A 19,152-nucleotide genomic window follows, 5' to 3' on the forward strand; every position below is an offset into this window, starting at 1 on the left:
AACAAAATTCAAAAATTTTCTTCTATTATATATTTTTAGTACCAAATTTTTGCTAGAATTAAGACTAGATAAAATTTTCATCGTTCCAACCAAGAAGTCTAATTACAACTTTCATGTAACTTACTGTAGCTTTTTCTGTTTTGCTAAAACATTTTACAGCATCGCCGCTATTTCCGATTCAGACTCTGCGTCCTCCGTACTAAAATTGCGCGCTAATTGGATACTCTGGTTTTTTCTTGATTTCTGGGCCTAAAATTGAAGTTAAGCATTTTTGGAAGCACAGATCGTCACGAGACAAATCCCATGCAGATCAAAACCCAAAGTATGATATCTTTTCCAAAGAAAAATCAACAAAATAAAAAACTTTTAAAGATTTCTCTAAAAATTGAAATTTTACAGTTTCCGTAAGAACAATCTTAACTTTTCTTGAGCCTAAAGTTTTTAATTTTTGGCCTTCTTAATGCTAGTTTCTTATAAACCAGCTTCTTATAAAAAACGTGTAGTTTGTATGTTAAGACAAAGTAAATGACACTTTATTCCGTAAAAATGTGTTTTTGGTTTTGTTTGCTCATATTATTTCCTGCTTTTGAGCCACGGGGGCAAATTGTTCCTGCTTTTGAACCACGACAAATTATTATTGATTTCTTCAGTGCTGTCAAGAGGTTTTTACAAAATATTTATTACACAGAAGAGAGAACCTCCTTAATTACGTTAAATCCCCTTATCTTTGACCTCTGGCTTCTGGATCTTTGGATTTGCGTTCGAAGGACGAAAACGATGGAAGAACAAAAAAAGTTGTTTGTGAAAACTATGAGTTCGGATAACAAGTATGGCAGGCAAGATAGCGATACATCTGGTAGTAGCTCAATTGTCGACAGCCCCATATACACGAAATTCACTGGAAAACTTTTATCTCCCCACGACATGGAATTTCAACGCTGCAAGCTCATATTTTTTAACGCTGCACTTCACAGTTGTAATGCTAGAGCCTTTGCAATTGTAGAGACAGTCGATGATGTCAAATATGCACTAAAGTATTGTCAAGAACACGGCGTAAGTATTGTTTATGATGCTATATATGAAGCAGACCCCGACCTGGCGATAATATTTTCGGGGGCAAAGCAATTCTGCTTTTCAGCTAGCTGACTGTGTTCCGCTCGTTACCGTATGACGTTCGATTAGACATTCGGACTAAAATGGCTCGGTATAAGAAATCTGTGCTAGAGACTTGAAAACAAAGTTACTATTTCAGTAAAATTTCCATTCAACAATTCTAGGAGTGCAACATGATTAAATATCCTGTATCCTGTTTATCTGTAAATCACCAGGAGGCACTGACTGGCCAGGTGAACCATCTTTTTCAGGAAATCTCTTCTCTTGTGTGATAAACCCTAGCATAAACATGGGAATCAATGGGTACATGCTTAATTTCCCATAGTGCTGCTGCTAATAATGGGACTTCTATTTGTGGTTACTGGTAATGATTCCTGTAACCTCTCTCAACAAGTCAACCCTGCTGTTGTCTTAAAGACCTGAGCAGTTGTTTTGTCATTAAATAGGCAAGCAGCACTGATTGGGCAACCTCAATAGTCATGTGCTTGCATTTTTGATTGTCCTATTTTGTTGCACATCTGGGTATATATATTTCTGAGCGTAGTGTTTTCGAATTATGTTGTGACGTTTTATACTCTGAAAACGTTTCAGGTGAAAAGCTTAAGCATGATTGAAAATGTTTGTTTTTGTGTGATGTCAGTTTCTTTTCATGCCTATTTTTGGTCATGTCAGTGTCTTGTCATACCAATGTTTTTTCATGCCATTATCTTGTCATGCTTTTGGTGTTTTTTCATGCCAGTATTCTTTTAATGTAGTGTTTTTCATGTCAGTGTCTTGTCATGCCAGTATTTTGTCATGTCAGCCCCGGTGAAAAATCTTGCAGGATCCTGTATAGGATCCTCGCAGGATCCTCACAGGATATTGGTAAAGGATCCTACAGGATCTTGTGCAAGATTCTGTACAAGATCCTATAGGATCTTATAGGATCCTATAGGATCTTAATAAGATCTTACAGGATCCTGATAAGAATAAAAGTATTCCTTAAAAGATCTTAATAGGATCCTATGTATTTCTTGAACCTTAGTGAAAAATCTTGTAGGATCCTGTATAGGATCCTATATAGGATATGTGCAGGGTCCTGAATAGGATCTCATCAAGATCCTGTAGGAAATGATTCGGGTCTTGGACAGGATATTTTTAAGATCCTGTATAGGATCTAATCAGGATCCTGTATATGATCTAATCAGGATCCTGTATATGATCTGTTCAGGATCCTGTATATGATCTGTTCAGGATCCTATATATGATCTTATCAGGATCCTGTATATGATCTAATCAGGATCCTGTATATGATCTAATCAGGATCCTGTATATGATCTGTTCAGGATCCTAATAAAGGATATTGTAGGACCTTCTACCAAATAAGAGTTCAAGAAGTAGATCTGTAGAGAGCAAATCAAGTTTCATGTGATTCACATTTGATAAAGTCACAATCTTTGTATACTACATCTTCATCAACTATGCTTAATTTACTAGTTTGTCAAGACATTTCTGTTTAATTGTTCTGTTTATAACCTCACTCTGCTTTGCTGTATTTTACTCTCTTTAAACTGCATTGAAAGCACCTAGAATGAGAAAAGATTTAAAATTTCAAAAAATAGAAAGTTCCAGATGAATCATAAGGATTTGAAATTGGTTTTAATCTTACATTGTAAAATTAAGTCTTGAAATGTCTTACGATGAAAATCTCGCAGAAGGGTGACTGTTTTGCATGGCCATGCCCTCTTTCCATCAAGTACAAGAAAGGATGATGCAACGGACCAAAGGGGGCCACTGAACTCTTGTTTTTGCATGTTTACATGACAGACAAACTTTTATTTGCATTTATGAACTTCATTACAGTATTATCCCTACTATAATCCTATATATTTTGAATATAATAATGTACCGCTATACCTGGTCCCGTCAAGATATACAATTAAAGCGATTTTAAAATATTTTCGGTTATGGCATGATTTGTCTTCAATCTACTATTTTGTCTTCAATCATAGTATAGTAGAACGCTTTATGAACCGATTTCAGTTTATCAACATCATCAACTGATTCTTAACATCAACAAATGTTGCTTTTCACAACCTCTTGGTATTATGGCCAAAGATGTGACTTTATTGCAAAAATCGTAAAATCTTTTAGCCAAAGGAAATAGTAGATTGAAGACAAATCATGCCATAACCAAAAATATTTTAAAATCGCTATAATTGTATATCTTGCCGGGACCAGGAGGTAGATCTTCGTACCTTGACAATCCAAGGTTGAAATCTCCACAGAACATTACTTGTTTGTTTTCTTTTGTAACCTACAAAAAATCGTACAGACAAAAAAGTCAGAATCCCCTTTTTATCAACAAAATTATCATAACCTGGAGGACTGAGACTTTCAGTTACAGTCTTTTATGAAGTAGATGTTCTAAACGCTTTTTTCATATAGAAGAAAGCTAATATTTGTTTGAGATAAGCTGAAAACGTTATGACATTTGTGTAAAGCATTTTCCTTGAAGTCAGGGAAGCTACAGCCCCCCTAAAGCATCTCATTGTTGGAAAATGTGTACGAAATTTTGCTACTCTGTCGAGATTTTTAGGAAATATTGTCTATCGACAACCTCCTAATACGAATTTTGACTCTCACTGCGCCTGAATTATTTATGAAATGCACGATCATATTAAAAGTAGCATGGTGGCATTTGGTTATAAGTATTTATGACCTGGGTCTGCGCTATCAAGCCTTTCAAGAAGACTGCAACCATTTCCTTGCAACCGATTGTTTGACAGAAACAAAACAAATTGGAATTCAATGTGATTTCTAGTAATGGGATGTCATCTAGATAACTGAGTGGAATTTAGCTTGTCGGCATTTGGAACAGCCCTAATTTTGGCAGTGGGTTGAAAGATTTGTGCCAGCTCTTTATTTTAAAAGAGAAAGCCTCTTGGATGTGTGTCATGAAACTAATGAGGCGCCAGAAAATGATTCTCTGAATAGCATTTTTTAGTAGTTTTTTTACAGATTTTCCATAAGAACGAGCCCAAAGATGGCCAAAAAATTAAAAAATAGTACTGATCACCCCCAACTTTAAGAAGCTGCTCGAAATTTAGTTCTTTTAGTCGATAAGAAACCTATTTGTGTTTAAATTTTCATAGATAATAGAAAGAATATAACTCCTTACAACTGATTAGGTGTTTGTTACGTTTGATATTCTGTTGCGTTTGTTTGTGTTTTTTCCCATAAAGTAGCTTTTTAGTTCTTGGTATTAAAGCAAACTTTCAATAATAAATTCATTAATAAAGTTAAGAAAATTTTAACTGGTAGTTTGCTTAGTTTCTTATGAAAAATTCGCATGTTAGCTTTTGTGATGTAAAAACTTGGCCCACTAGGAACATTTAAAACGATACAAAGATTTCTAAACTTTGTAGCAAATTGGCTGTTGGCGGTTTGAAACAGTTTTTGAGCAATTTTAAATTTTAAAGTGCAATTTTCAAGGTTCACACAAAATCTACTCATTTAAAGTGTTTCCTGAAATTAGCCTTCTTGGCCTTTACATGTTTTAGCAGCAGTTTTAGGTCAGACTCTAATTTTTTTAAAATAATCTCTGGTCTAGCACAGTACCAAAGAAGAATATTCTTTTACCTGCTAAGCTGGATCCATTCTTCTCGATTCTTTTGCTTGCAATCTTGACTTTTCGAAAAAGCGCCTGACAGATGTTCAGCATTTTGCATCTCTGGTCGCGTTTTACAGCGGGTCGCATTTTGCAAGTCTTTCTTCTGCTTTCCACCAACAGATTGTCTCGTTCAAAATGTGACCCGCTGGACTGCCAAGTGTCCTCTGATTGGTTGGTAAAAAAGGCATGCGACAATTCACTTCATTAGCGATGGTTATCGCAGTTTATGAATCCCCGTACCTACCAGAACACCGGTTACAGCACGATCACCCCTTGAAAGTCCCTGATTTTGAATAAGTCGAAAACAAGTTATTTGAAAAATATTCTTTCCAGTTCAACATCCTTTTCTATAACCATATTTACCCGACAGCATATCTAATTTGGGGTGCAATGATAACCAATTTGTGCAATGACAAAACGGTTTTGTGCAGTGCTAAAATGGAAAGCTGCTCCGTTATAAAACTGATGCTTTAATTATGGCGGACGAATTTTATGCCTTTTAAATAAACTTCAAACTTTTTGAACCTTAAAAAGAAAATTGATACCCTGAACATGCCCATGGCCCCCAAGAGTTGGGGAAGAGGCAGGAGTGTAGCCAAGAAAATTGTTTAGAGGGATGAAGAGGCGACAAAAAAGGGCGCGTTTCATTCTTTAAGGGTGTGGTCAAAAGATAAATACTCTTGCATGCTGCTTTTATTCCTTTCTGTTTCAAAGTTTATACTCTAGTGCCATACTTTGATAGTTCAACTACACAGAAATGTTGCAAAAAGGTTGCAGAGCGAGTGCCCAGCAATAATCCTTACTGTGCCGACCAACAAATTGTTGGGATACCACACCCCCACCGTACCCCCCTATGCCGACGCCTCTGGGAAGAGGGGGCAAACTGCAACAGAGAATCAACGTCTAGCATCTAAGGGGCCACATAAAGTAATAAGTTCCATTTTAAAAATGGAATTAATTCAACTTAAAAAGAGTATGCCAATATATACATGAAAGTGACATGAAGAAATAATTCTGAAATGTATTTGAAAAAGCTAAACTAAAGGGTGTGGTATTTATATACATCAGAGATTGATATGATCATATGTTTTGTTTTTCTTGCGCTTTGCTGCATCAAAAGTCCATGAAATCGATTGATATACACTTAGGATCAGGGGTGTAGTGCTAGGAGCTGAGCCCCCCTTGTTAATGCCAAAAACTTGGCAAATTTATATTTTTCTATTGTTTTTTGCAACTTTTTGTGCAAGAGCCCCCCTTGTTATTTTGATAGCACTACACCACCGCTTAGGATTCAAGATGTTGGTAGGATCCTGGTCAGAATGTAACAGGATCCTCTTTAAGATTCTACAGGATCCTATCGTTATATTCAAGATCCTGGCAGGATCCATGTCACAATCAAATAGGATCTTGGAATCGTTATGTGTAAGATCCTAATCTAGTTCTTGTAAGATCCAGCAATGTCACTATGGATCCTAGCAGGATCCTATTCAAGATCCTGTTTTAGAATTCTGTAAGATTTTTGGTAGGATCCTGTGTAAGATCTTCAGTTGTTTATCTCCTACAGGATCCTTATGTAAGATCTTGTATAGGATCCTAAACATTTAGGATTCAAGATGCTGGAAGGATCCTGGTCAGAATGTAACAGGATCCTGTTTGACTTTGTACAGGATCCTATCTTTATATTCAAGATCCTGACAGGATCCATGTCACAATCCAATAGGATCTTGGAATTGTTATGTGTAAGATCCTAATCTAGTTCTTGTAAGATCCTACAATGTCATTCTGGATCCTAGCAAAATCCCATTCAAGATCCTGTTTTAAAATCCTGTAAGATTTTTGGTAGGATCCTGTGTAAGATCTTAAGTTGTGTTTGTCTTACAGGATCCTTATGTAGGATCTTGCATCAGATCCTATGCACACAGGATCTTGCAGGATTTTTGGTAGGATCTTGTCCAGGATCCTAAAAATCTAGGATCCTCCTAGGATCCCACAGGATCCTGTAGGATCCTGCAAGATTTTTCACCGGGGAGTGTCTTGTCATGCCAGTTTTTGATGATGTCAGTGTCTTGTCATGCCAGTGTTTTTTCATGCCATTATCATGTCATGCTAGTGTTTTTTCATTTGTTTGGTTATGTCAGTGTCTTGTCATACCAGTGTTTTTCATGCTGTTATATTGTCATGCTAGTGTTTTTTCATTTGTTTGGTTATGTCAGTGTCTTGTCATGCAAGTTTCCTGTCATGCCAGTGTCATGTCATGCCAGTGTCTTCTTATGCTAGTATCTTGTCGTGTCATGCCAGTGCTTGGTTTGTGTCAGTGTCTTGTCATGTCAGAGATTGGTCATGCAGTGTCTCTTTGTGCAAGTGTCTTTTCGTGCCAGTGTCACACTGATTTTTTGTAGACAGATTATGCAAGATGATTGGGAAAACTAACAAACCATTTTTAAAAGGCAATAAATTTCAAAACCTATCAATAGCTATTACCTTAATGGATATGAAATACAAATTAAAGATAGTTCATCACTGAATTGGAACCCTAATTTTGTTGTAATTGTATTTTGCAGTGCCCATTATGTGTAGTCAGCGGAGGACACAGTGACTATGGAATACGGAATGGTGCATTCGTTGTCAGTCTGTCCAACTTGAAAAAGATTATCGTTGATCCTCAAAAGCAGGTTGCTATAGACAATTTACATTTAGATGCAATGAATTTAAAAAACCTATTTAATAATGTGCAAAGTAAGGAATTGACAAAAAGTCTTCCCATGTAAATTAGATGTTGCTTTGCTATTCTGTTATTGTTATCCAAAATTTTATATTCTTCTGAGTTATGAATCCCCTTTTTCTTGTTCTATGAAACAATTCTTTTCTTGGCCTGTTGCTTTGCTGTGAAAACAAATTTTGGTTTGGAAAACTTGATTATAGGATTTTGAATTCCTTAGATTGCATTTGTGGAACCTGGTGCTCTCCTTGGAGACCTAGATGTAGCTAGTGTAAAACACAATCTGGCAACTCCCCTTGGAACTGCAAGTACTGTTGGCATTGGGGGCCAGGCTTTGGACTTAGGAATGGGGTTTCTGACACCCCTTTTTGGGTTTCTGATACAAAATGTCATTGAGTATGGTATGTTGTAATATCAAATCTCAAATCATTTTGTTTACATGCGAGGTTTCTTAACAAAAGCATTTTTGTGCTAGACTTACTGCAAAATTTAATAGAACTTTCTTCCACATCATTGGTATATTTTGCACCCACCAAAGATGTCTATGCAAACTTATCTGATTTGAGAAATATTTGTATCACCAACAGTATCTTACGTGTTATGCTTAATGATTTCATTAAGGAGCTGATTCTATCAAAAATTATATTTGATGATTAAAGACCTTCTCTGTTAAACATATTTTTATTTTGGTGATTTTCACTTGAATGTTAAATCTTGTTGAATTACCTTCTTGTTCTTATATATCTACTTGCTCATTTAAGGGTTATCATTTTTATGAAATCCAGTAAAGTTTTATATTGATAACTATTAGAGTCATGTATGAACCTTCTTGGTTTGCATAAGAATTGTCAAAGTCAGTTTCAAAAGGTGACCATTTTTACTGGGTTGTATAAGGATTGGATACCTATTCCCTCTAAAATCCTAGCCTAGGATCCTTTCACCTTGTACAAAAATCAGAATCAAACACAACTTACAGCAAAGAATTTTCTTGTTAAGTCAGGTTAAACCATGGGACAATGGTTGAAATATTTACCAACAGTAATGGCCATGGGCAGGAGGGCTTAAGTCCAAACATATAAGTAAGCCCCCTAGTAGCATCCAACCTGTTTCAGCTTATGAATAATTTCTAAACTTTGTGACCTTTTTCCCATGTTGTCTTTTTTATAAAGAAAGACCATTTTCTTATAGTAGGTACATGCCTCAAAAGCCCTTCTGGATAAGTGCAATTTCATGTTTTACTTTTCCATCAGAAGTGGTGTACATTATCCTTTGGTAGTTATGTTGCATTTTAATGTTGTTACATTCAATGGTCGTCAATAACACCACCTCTTGTAAATGCCTACTAGTATTGATCCTCAGTGTTTTTATGAATCTGGTCTTGTCAAAAATCAATTAATTCCATTGCAGTTCATGTCTTTCTCTACTTTTCAAATTGCAGACCTTGTTACAGCAGATGGAGAGGAAATAAAAGTTAATGAGAAATCTCACCCTGATTTATTCTGGGCAATGAAAGGATATGGCGCAAACTTTGGGTACGAAATCATTTTAATATTCCTCAGAATATTTTATCACAGATATTGTAATATTCAGTCGAGGCTACTTGAATGACTTGTTTTTGAGTTTTTGTCAAACATCACTACTTGTCAGTATCAAACAAAATTTTGCTGTTTTTTATCTGACTTATAAATTTCTTTAGCTCTGATTCCTCTGAATAAGTTTTTGGCAGAATACTTTGTTAAGATATTTTGTACACAATTTTGCTGCCCTACAATTTACAAGATTTACTTCAGTCAGCAAATATTTTGCAAAGGAATCAGTTTTCGTCAACTGGAATAATTATTTGTCTAAAACATTTGAATTACGGTTGGCCATTCCCCAGCGCAGTTTTTGTAACATTCTGGTGTAAAATTGTGTTTTTTTTCTGATCTTGGAAGTTTTATTTTTACTGGAGTTTTCTGTAATTGTTGCTAACACTTAATAAAAGAATGTAAGGGCATGAACTTTAAAAACTTTTATTACATTTTCTCGTCCATATATACTTGCGTGTTACCTTCTTCTGGACTATGGTAGACAAATTTTGTTGAGACCCACTTTGATTCATAACATATATTTTTGATTTCATTTTTTATTGTCCGCCGCTTTCTTATATCCGTAATCGTTTTTCTGCAGCATTGTTACAAGGTATACAATAAAGCTACACAAAATCCCTCCAGTTATGGTGGGAGGGCGCTGCTATTTTTCTTGGCATGATGCAAAAGTAGCAGTAAAGCATTTCAGGACTGTCCAGGACATAATGAAGCAGCGTTGTTTTGTGGGAAATGTCATCCTTCATATCGCCAAAACAAGGTGTATTTGCAATTTGTCTTTTACTATGTTGAAATTTGACTAGACGTCGAGTTAATCCAGCTTGCTATTAGATTGAGTATTGATTATCTCGTATTCTTTTTGTTTGTTGATAAATATGCTGGCGCATTATTTTTGAAATGAAATGTTTTTTCCTACAAATGCAACCTTTTTCAACAAAAAGGTGGTATACACAGCCGATTGATAGATTTCCAATAAATGGACCTTTTTGATAAAATAATAAACCTTTTTTTATTTTCTATAGACGTTTACAGAAATACCTTTTTACACCAAGCAGGCCGTTGTTCTAAGTATGAGATTTTCTTCAGCTTTCAGGTTTTCTATCGATTACTTTATGTTGGAAGCACGGACGACGGCTTTGCTGCGATTAACATGCTGCTGCAATCTTGCACTGCTGTGCCGCTTTATAAGGACATCCAACCCGTTGCTTATGATGTATTTCAGAAATCGTGCGACTTTCTGTATGAAGGTGGCATGCACTTCTATCAGAGTCCAGGTCATTTCTTAGAAGGTAAATAGGCTAAGCCTCTTTTTATATGAATATGCTAGAGTATTTTACCCTTTTACCGGAAATATACGCCTTATTTCTATTTAGATACTGACATAAACAGTACAAGTTCCACACCAACATCTAATATTTGATGAATCGCAGGCACAAATATTTTGACGACTATGATCATGTGGACAATCAGGCTTCTTGGTTATTTAATTATCAATAGGTATAGTCGATGAAAGGAAACTTTTGTGTGATGCAATGGGTGACTTTTAATAGATAAAGGAAACCTTTTAAATTCCTGTATCTTCAATATGATGATAAACGTCTATTGCATCTAAATGTTTAAAAAAAACATGATAGAATACTCTTTTTTAACTCACTCTCGGTAATGGTTTAGAATTTCACTTTCACCAGTATCATGCTTTTATATATGCTGGAAATGCCAGTAAACAGACCAAGATGCATATGAAACCTTGCGAGTGGTCTCGCTGATCAGTATTTACTTTATTAGATTACCTTTTAAAGGGCGTAAGTGATTGACGGGGGAATTTCTTTGAAAAATGCCTTTTTATCAATTGCATTATAAATAGGACTGTAAGAAGGGGTTAGGTCCTTGTATAAAATCCTATAGACTTACGTTACTGCATTAAAGAAGAATTGCCAGTTGATTCACTGACAGGATATAAATGGTAACAGTGATTGAATTGAAATGTAAATTACTTCGACTGTCAAACCATATTAGCCTAACGTCTTATATTCTAGCGCTGTTTAATCAGCAAGTGACACTTGCCTTGATGCATTTTATTAAACTTTCCCTACCGTCATATCTGAATCCCGCTCACAAAAATTTGTCAATTTCTGATAACCGATTCCAAAAAATTACGATTCCCGCTTCCCCGAAAAACACATTGGGTACAGTACCCTCATATTTCGCTACACAAAGGATTCTTTTGTAAAAGAATTGCATACAGACCATATGAGGAGCAACATGTTTATATTAATCTTATCTATTTTCTTTTGACAGTCTTATCAGATGAATATATTGACACCGTGGTCGACTCGCTCTCCGCCCTGAATGTCAAAGACAACTACTGCACCGTTGTCTATTTCTCTTCCTTGGGAGGCGCATTGAAAGAAATTCCCAGAGATTCTTCTCCGTTTTTATTCAAAAATGCAAAGTAAGATTTCATTTACTAATCAATAATGCTATTCGCAGGAAGTATCAATCAAAATATTTTCATAATTATTGCTTCATGCACCAGCCTTCTAACAAAATTATCTGAATTTCCTATACTTTGTCTCACCAACCGCTACCTTCTGTAGCTGAATCTCCAGTGACGCTTGTTTTGTAGCATTCGCTGAAGCGTTCGTACAAAATTCTGTTCTTTCCAATCTCAACTGTTTCGATCAAATTTCAGCGCGCGCGATATTGGATAAATGAAAAAAATGAAATGAAAACGAGATTCTTAGGACAGATATATTGTCTCATGACTGTCTTTACCATTTTTGTATATGAGAAAAAAGAAATTCAGTTATATTTACATTTGGGGGGAAACCAAGTTTTTAAAAAAAGCATGTAAAGATTGGGTTCGTAAATTTGATAAAGACAAAGATCAGAAAGGTGAATACCAATTAAATCGGCATTTGAAGAACTATTTTTGCTTGTGGAAAAGAATTATTGCCAAATCTACCCAGTAAAGTACGAAACTGCAAGTCAGTTTTACTGCTACTAAATTCCGGTTGCTGTGAGAATGCGATATTGCAAAGGCCTTTTATGAATATCATGCAGTTCTATTGTCCCATGTTTACCTCGAATAATTTCGCTTGACAAAAAGTAGAAACTAGTTCAACTATTCTTCAAGCGGATTTTTCGATGCGCGAATGCTTTTCTCTAGAAATTTTTCTTTCTGCGCATTTGTCGTCGCGAATTTTTCAGATGAACGCTGCGAAAGAGCGTCCGTGGAGATTGGCCTTATGTCTCGCTACAAATGAAAGCTACTTCTTGGAGAAACGAAAGCTATTTCTTTATTTGCCACTTCCACTTTGGTAGCCCCCTTTCTGGCTCCCAGACCTCCATTTGAAATGTTTGAAAGCAGTTGCTAATATATTGTTAATTATGTTACGTTGCTACTGCTAATTTGAACATTGTTTGTTCAGTTGGTGGGTAGGCGCTGTTGGATCCTCTGCTGAAGAAAGTGGTTACCAGAAAGTGTGCACTGTAATCAATGGAATATTCACAAAACTGCAATCCCATGCTATGACCGCAAAGCCGTCAGATGTTTCGATGACTGAACAAAAATTAAAAGCCATCAAGCAAAAGTATGACCCAGAAAATTTGTTTAAGAACAACCCTTGCAACATCTTACCTTGAGAAAATGTGACGTTCAATGCGTCGGAAAGTGATAAGTCTGCTTGCTTATGCAATTCTCCTTGCTGCTGGCCTCATGATGTTGATCATTGAACTTTAGATGTGCCGAGAGCCATCAGTTGACACATCTGTTAAAAATGCTTTGAAAAAAACAACTCCTTTGCCGACGTAGCTTAATCAAGTATTTTAAATGATGCTATCTCCAGAAAGTTTGCTTGTCGATTTGATAGTCGTTGCTGGTAGATAGAGCCCTAAAGTTCACGAGAAAGAACGCTTCTCTCAGTTTATCAATCTGGCTTCGAACTTTTTCGTCATTTTTTAAACATTTTGATAAATGTTTCTTGTAATTTTTTCATTGAACAGCTTTTTTAGCTGTTATCGTATCGTTTTTAATTTTTAGTGAAAAAAATATGATAACATTGCATTTGGTTAATTTATATGAGTTTTCTCATATAAAGTTTAGTATGAGTTTACTTGCATTCAGCATGAGTTTACTTTATATGAACACTATTACTGTAAATTGAGAGTTCGAGGTGGAGAAGTATTTGAAAAATCTTGGTACTGAAAAGTTTCATTTAGCCAAGGACATTTCGTATTTCTATGATCATTAGCTTTGGCCTAGTTCTTTTTGAAAGAATTTGTGCGGCCTCATAATAAAAGGGCTGCATAAACTTTTAGCTGCTGAGACATGAACTAGGGGAAGGGGGATTACTAGCCCTTTAATTCCATACATGTCCGAAAAATGTGACCCATAATACCGCAAACATGATGAAAACTATACCCATAATTCCGTAAAAGAAAATTTTCAAGACACAACAAAATCATCAAACAAACTAATGTCTTTTGCCCCAAAATCATTTTGTTTTCATTTTGTTTGTGTCATTTCATTAAATTTTTGGACATTCATTTTGTTAATGCTAAATTTCCCTCTTGATGCTTTTGGAGTATATTTCCCAAAATGGTACCGATACACTGTTAATGCTGCACTTTTCAGGAAAAGTACCCCTAAATAATGGCACGTCCCCGTACCTTAAAACATGTTAATGTACCCCCCCCCCAATATAGTAGAACTAACCTCACGTTATCATGTAATTATAGCCTCGATTACGTTTGTATATAGAATGTAGCCATTAACCTCCAATCCAGTCAATTACTTATCATATCACGAGTCGTTTTCTTCATTTAGTGAGTTACTCTAAAGTAGCAGACTTTTGTCTCCGTTACACCAAGGACATGCAATGTGACATCTCGAATTAAATTTGAACAAAAACATTGGAAACTTTTAATGATCCAGCTTAGATTTCAGATTAAAGTCCGAAAAAATATTTTCTGAAGTTATATTGATTTCTCAGGAATAAGAGTATGGCTTCTATTTGTTCCGGTTTTCATTTTGTGCAGCTAACATGGCAGTTTACAAACAAAGAAATACGGTAACTGCGCGTGTACGTGTTAAAAGTCTATATAAGCAATAATTTGGTCTAATAAATGTTTAGTTTACAATACGTCCGTGTACTGAATTCACTGTTAACACGTACAAAAATCTAACTTTCTAATTGACATAGACAAAGAATTCGGGAGGCTAAGAAGTTACAACTACTGCTAATGCTACTAGTTATTGTACAACTTTTTGTAATGATTGGAAACACTGTCAATTCAGCTACTTATAAGGTATACAAAGAAATATATAAGATATCGTAAAAGATATTGTTCTTTATATTGGGACAGTTCGGTTTATTCGTCTTGCGATTTATGCATTGCTTTTGTAAAATTCCTACTACTTTTGTCCAGGTGGCTACACTATTTCAGCTGCTTTAGATTACATGTTCCTTGAAAATACCAGGTTAAACCCTGCTGCTCCACTCAGGGTGGATTATGAAACAGGTACCCTGCTTTTTATGGGGAAGCATGTACATTGAAGTAATGTTAACATCAGCGTTCATTGAGTACCTAGGTAGGCCATGCCAGGACTGGTAAGAAATTTTCGTTGGCTTCAGCCATGCGCTATCACGTCTCCAAGCAACACTTGATGTTCTGTGTAAGATGTTTGTGCGACATGATAGCCTCGAGACCGCTGACCTGCAAAAACAATAAGAAAACTACATTGACTACCATGAAATAATTTGATATTTTAAGTCGATATTAATAACTTATAATTTCACTATACGATTCAATTCCGAACTTTGTTTCAAAGAGGGCAGCTGATATCTTATAGTTCCAAACGATAGTTACTGCTGTATTTATTCTTGTGGATGTTATACATAGCATGGCTATTGTTATTCTTTTTAAGAGTTAAATGATAGTGGTGTCAAGAAGTCTAGATCAAATTTCTGGTGTATCCTTACTGCTTGGCACTGAAAGATAGCACCGAGCCATCAGTTGCAGGCCTTTGTTTTGTAAATGCAATTGCTGGCTTGAAAGCATTTGCAGCCAAAATATTATCAGAAGGCGAGTTGAGCAGCTCTTCTGCCATATGTCTTTCTGCAAAATGAAAAGGAAAAGTTCATAAGTGGCTTACAGAGCAACGGTTTTGATATCATTCTGAAATTAGATTCGACTTAATACCGACGAATGAAGTGGATCATTGCTGTTTTTACAACTTGTTAATTTTTTATAAAAGCAAATAATAAGTTATATTTTTACCTTCTTTATCATATCGACTCAACCACTCTTTTGCAAAATCATGGGGGTCTTTCTCTGTTTCCTAAGGACAAAGAAAATGTTTCTCGTTGTTTACTTCCGGTTATAATTCAAGATCAGCATGAGACATAACGAGAGTGGTACTTGAATACTTCAACCCGCGGGAAAAGATATTACAGATAGGTACCTTTTTTGAACTCTTGTGATTTCCCTTCCTCTTGGATGATGGAAGACGTGGCACTGAAATAAAAGAGATTGATGCTAACATCAGAGCATTCGAACGATATCGATTCTTGAAATAATGTTTCAAACATTTGGTGGCCACAAGGTCTTTTTTATTCTAGGCTTATAGAAATGGCCTTTAAGTTTTGATCTTTCAACGGGATGCGAAACCACCGACCTACCACTAGTAGCAACCCTGTGTGAATCAGATATGACTTCGAAGTACACACTTCAACCACAACTACTTACAATCAGGCGGAGATGCAGTGGCTTCTTTAGGCTTTTCTCTTGTACCAGTTGAGGTCTCTCCTGCATAACAATAAAATATTGAATTTAATGCCAAGTTATAACTCAAATTTGGCTTCAAGATAACAGTTACCCTCTTTGCTATTTAGTTGCAGCATTGGGGACACTAGCATAGCAAATTGTAGACAACTCAGGCGCAACAGTGCAAGTTTAGCCTGAAGCAAATGTACCGAGAAGCCATGAAAGTTGGTCATGAATGCGAAGACAGCTTTGTATGGTAACAAATAGAAAGTGAACAACATACTCATTTTGACTTGGTTTGCTTTAGCAACTTCATTAGGCAGGTGACCAGATTCCTTTGGCACAATTCCTGTACCTTGTATATTTCCCGTTGATAAAATCCGATCAGGAATTTTCCAAGAAAGAAAGTGCTGGCGGAGAGAAAAATAGATAAGTACATGTGGTAGCAAAACAAGGCTCTAAAACTGGTTAACAGAAAGAGTAAAACTCTTTTTTTGCATATCCTCGACTTTTGCTACCGTGCAAAGAGATTGCACCACTCTTCAAAAGAAGATAATATGAATGCTCTTGGCGAAAAAATAAATCTACTTTTGCTTCAATTTTTGTGTCGAACGTACTTGTCTTATTTACACTCTATTATTTTATATAGTGAGTCTGGTACCCAGGGTAGGCGAGTGCTAGCTTTTCGCTCTAGCGTGGTGTGCAGGCTTCATTTTCTAACAAAGTGAGTGAGACAGCCTTAATTCGCTTACAAATTTGAATATTTACCGAAAAAGCACTCACACGTCGCTAAAAACCCTCGATTTTGAGAAAAAACGTCGTTCAAAATTGCATTTTGTAGAAGCTCAGTCTAAGCTCGTTCATAATTTGTTCTTAACTTTTGACAAATTTTGAGGCTTGTGTTCTTATAAATTGTTCTTATAAAAAAAGAGTGTATATGATATAGGTTATTCTAAAAACTTTGCAAGACCTTTCCTATTTCAAGTCAACAATAGACTAGACAATAGGAAATGTTGATAAAACCAAGCTTAGATATATTGCCGCGAGTTTTCCTTCAGTCAAAATCCCTTTTAGATAGAGTTTCTGGCCATCCCTAAGACACCATAATTCTAAAAATTTTCTTGCCGCCAACCATGGTGGCGGTCTTCCCTTGTCCCTTCCAAGACTGTGATACTTTAGCCCCTCACTTTCAAATACGTTTCGCAGGCCCTGAATAAGGGTCATTTGCCTAGGCGATAATCGTGTAAGGTTATCGCATATTTACATAAGAGGCGTTATTTGTCTTTTTTGTAGTAAACCAATGAACGATTGTAATAATAAGTAAAATACATCTGATGTTTCTGAAGCAGAACATGTCCATACATGATATTTTGAAAAACTGAACATCTTCGAGCAAAATTGTCGTTGTTCGATACATTAGCAAATTGAATTAACATAATTGATCCTAACCGGCATGGTTTGAGGTGGGATGTTACTTTATTAAATATTCATACTATTTTTGAAATCTACAGAAGACATTTAATGTTGCAATCCTTGACCAACGTTTGAGTTTACTTTCAGGTCTGGATAAAATTGCAACTCAACAAACCAACAAATCCAAAAGCTCAGATGAAAAGTTCATTAAATAACATAGCAAAACATACGTTCCCTCCATCGAGTCTTGGCTCTCCTGGATGTCCATCGACTACAGAATTCAGTCCTTTCGTTCGTGGGGCTGGCGCTGAGCATACTTTGATGGATCGCGGAGAGATAACGGTGTTCCTTTCGTCCCGGCCCTTGCCAATACTCCTGTGATCTACATTACCCAAAGTATTAGATTCAAGATGTGGAAATACTCTTCCATAAGACACATCATTTCTTTCTTTTCTTTCTCGAGCTTTTATGAAAGCTGGTGTTACCATAAAGGCACGATATTTCTGGTCTTTCATCTTGAAACTTTTGTTGTTGTAGAGGTAGGCCGTGAAAGGAGCAGCATCTTAGAGAAGATTCCCCTCGCGTCTTTGGTTGGCATGGAAGCGACAATGGCGATGCCCGCAAAAATACATGGAACGATGTCATTGCTTTCAAGTATCAAGTGCTTTTCAAGGTGTTTCCTCTTTTGTAAAATAGAAAACCTTTCAATGCAGCGTTATAAGCTTATACAAATACAAACACGACGTTCGACGTCAAAATTAAACTTGGCATTTTGCAAAAAGCACTAGCCAAAAATTCTGCCTTTAAAAATCGTTAAAGAATATAGTCAAATAAATTTTCTTCCAAAACATACCGAGAAAATAACATAATTTATATGAGTTCTAGAAGGAAGACCCCTCACTCCCTTTCATGATGCATTCTTCTCGAACTTTGTTTTTACTGCTTCTTTTCTTTCCTTTTCCAACTCTTCTTTGCAACGACCTTTAAAGAGACTGCAATGGGTAATGAATTAAAAGTTACATGAGCTGCCTTCATGCTCTTTCTTTATTCTCGTGCAACAATTAGGAAACATTGTATATTTTTGCATTTCTTCCTGAAGACTCGTCGCAATAGATGTTTGTGCGAGAGCATTGAATAGTGTAATTTGCGCGGCGCAGCCTCAACTGCAACGATACCAAATTCATTTTATGCAAAGCCAACATAAATTCAACACAATATTGGCCAGTTTCTCGGAAGAACTCAAAAAGGGCTTTCGAGTCAAGTACCACAGGAAGATGCATAGCGGACACTATAAGTTTGCGGGGGGGGGGGGGGGGAGGGGTCGGCTTCATATAGATTTTGTCCAAATCAAATTGCTTCATTGAGATAGGATTGAGTTATTTCACCGAAATGGAGCCTGAAATCATTAGCCTGTTGCAGAAGCTAGAAATCAGCTGGAGTGCGATTTATTTTGTCTGATTATAGGTGCTTAAGGCTAGCAACTTTTTTAGTTTTGATAATATTTAGGCATAAATAAATCTAATTGATAAAAAATACTGGGAAGAAAAAGTTTCATTGTTTTGCTAATTAACTGAATTAAATTTGATTACCAGTGAAGCTGCTCTTGCTAGGGGTCGTGCTTAAGGGTGAATGCTGGAGTTGCAGGTAGTCTTTAAGTTTCTCTTTATATTTAGATACTGTTAGACTTTTCCTTCTATGCAAAAGTGTCTCAGTTTTGCTCCGCAATAGAGAGAAACTCTTTGCTGAAAATTCAAGATTTTTTGGGATGTCAATATTTTGTCGCTTTCTCGTGGCATAGTAAGAAATTTGAGACCTCATGATGTATTTTCCCTGGAGACTGTTGGGACATGAATTATGGATAGGTCATTACCGCCTGATCGTACCTTATAAGGTTAGAAACA

General features: G+C 36.1%; 2 protein-coding genes and 1 long non-coding RNA gene across 3 annotated transcripts; 1 reads left to right on the forward strand and 2 right to left on the reverse strand.

Moving 5' to 3' along the window:
- The first annotated feature begins 10 nt into the window (after window positions 1-10).
- Window positions 11-14,780, forward strand: LOC135693251 (FAD-linked oxidoreductase DDB_G0289697). Its single transcript, XM_065211676.2, has 8 exons — window positions 11-1,053; window positions 7,327-7,437; window positions 7,705-7,885; window positions 8,923-9,016; window positions 9,654-9,830; window positions 10,157-10,359; window positions 11,369-11,522; window positions 12,502-14,780. Exons 1-8 carry the CDS (start codon window positions 526-528, stop codon window positions 12,713-12,715), a joined length of 1,662 nt encoding a protein of 553 aa, XP_065067748.2. The 5' UTR covers window positions 11-525; the 3' UTR covers window positions 12,716-14,780.
- LOC148959072 (uncharacterized) lies at window positions 1,915-5,747 on the reverse strand. The gene is made up of 3 exons (XR_016144229.1): window positions 4,735-5,747; window positions 3,351-3,409; window positions 1,915-2,678 (listed from the first exon to the last, which is right to left on the reverse strand). It is a non-coding gene; the product is annotated as an uncharacterized LOC148959072 (long non-coding RNA).
- On the reverse strand, window positions 14,148-17,821 carry LOC135693252 (uncharacterized). The gene is made up of 7 exons (XM_065211677.2): window positions 17,482-17,821; window positions 16,122-16,248; window positions 15,821-15,880; window positions 15,537-15,589; window positions 15,353-15,413; window positions 15,055-15,190; window positions 14,148-14,788 (listed from the first exon to the last, which is right to left on the reverse strand). Exons 1-7 carry the CDS (start codon window positions 17,764-17,766, stop codon window positions 14,554-14,556), a joined length of 957 nt encoding a protein of 318 aa, XP_065067749.2. The 5' UTR covers window positions 17,767-17,821; the 3' UTR covers window positions 14,148-14,553.
- Window positions 17,822-19,152: the final 1,331 nt, after the last annotated feature.

The sequence above is a fragment of the Rhopilema esculentum genome, chromosome 11 (assembly GCF_057945365.1).
Source record: "Rhopilema esculentum isolate cy_ngs chromosome 11, ASM5794536v1, whole genome shotgun sequence".
NCBI classification, from domain to species: domain Eukaryota; kingdom Metazoa; phylum Cnidaria; class Scyphozoa; order Rhizostomeae; family Rhizostomatidae; genus Rhopilema; species Rhopilema esculentum.

What these genes read in the sequence shown, in the direction of transcription:
- LOC135693251 (XM_065211676.2), top strand. Translation starts at nt 526, where the DNA reads ATGACACTTTATTCCGTAAAAATGTGTTTTTGGTTTTGTTTGCTCATA. An exon ending in TCCAGGTCATTTCTTAGAAG is followed by an intron (nt 10,360 to 11,368) that starts GTAAATAGGCTA and finishes TTCTTTTGACAG; the next exon opens with TCTTATCAGATGAATATATT. An exon ending in TTTTTATTCAAAAATGCAAA is followed by an intron (nt 11,523 to 12,501) that starts GTAAGATTTCAT and finishes TTGTTTGTTCAG; the next exon opens with TTGGTGGGTAGGCGCTGTTG.
- LOC135693252 (XM_065211677.2), bottom strand. Translation starts at nt 17,766, where the DNA reads ATGAAAGACCAGAAATATCGTGCCTTTATGGTAACACCAGCTTTCATA. An exon ending in AGCAAACCAAGTCAAAATGA is followed by an intron (nt 15,881 to 16,121) that starts GTATGTTGTTCA and finishes ATTGTTATGCAG; the next exon opens with GAGAGACCTCAACTGGTACA. An exon ending in CTATCTTTCAGTGCCAAGCA is followed by an intron (nt 14,789 to 15,054) that starts GTAAGGATACAC and finishes TTGTTTTTGCAG; the next exon opens with GTCAGCGGTCTCGAGGCTAT.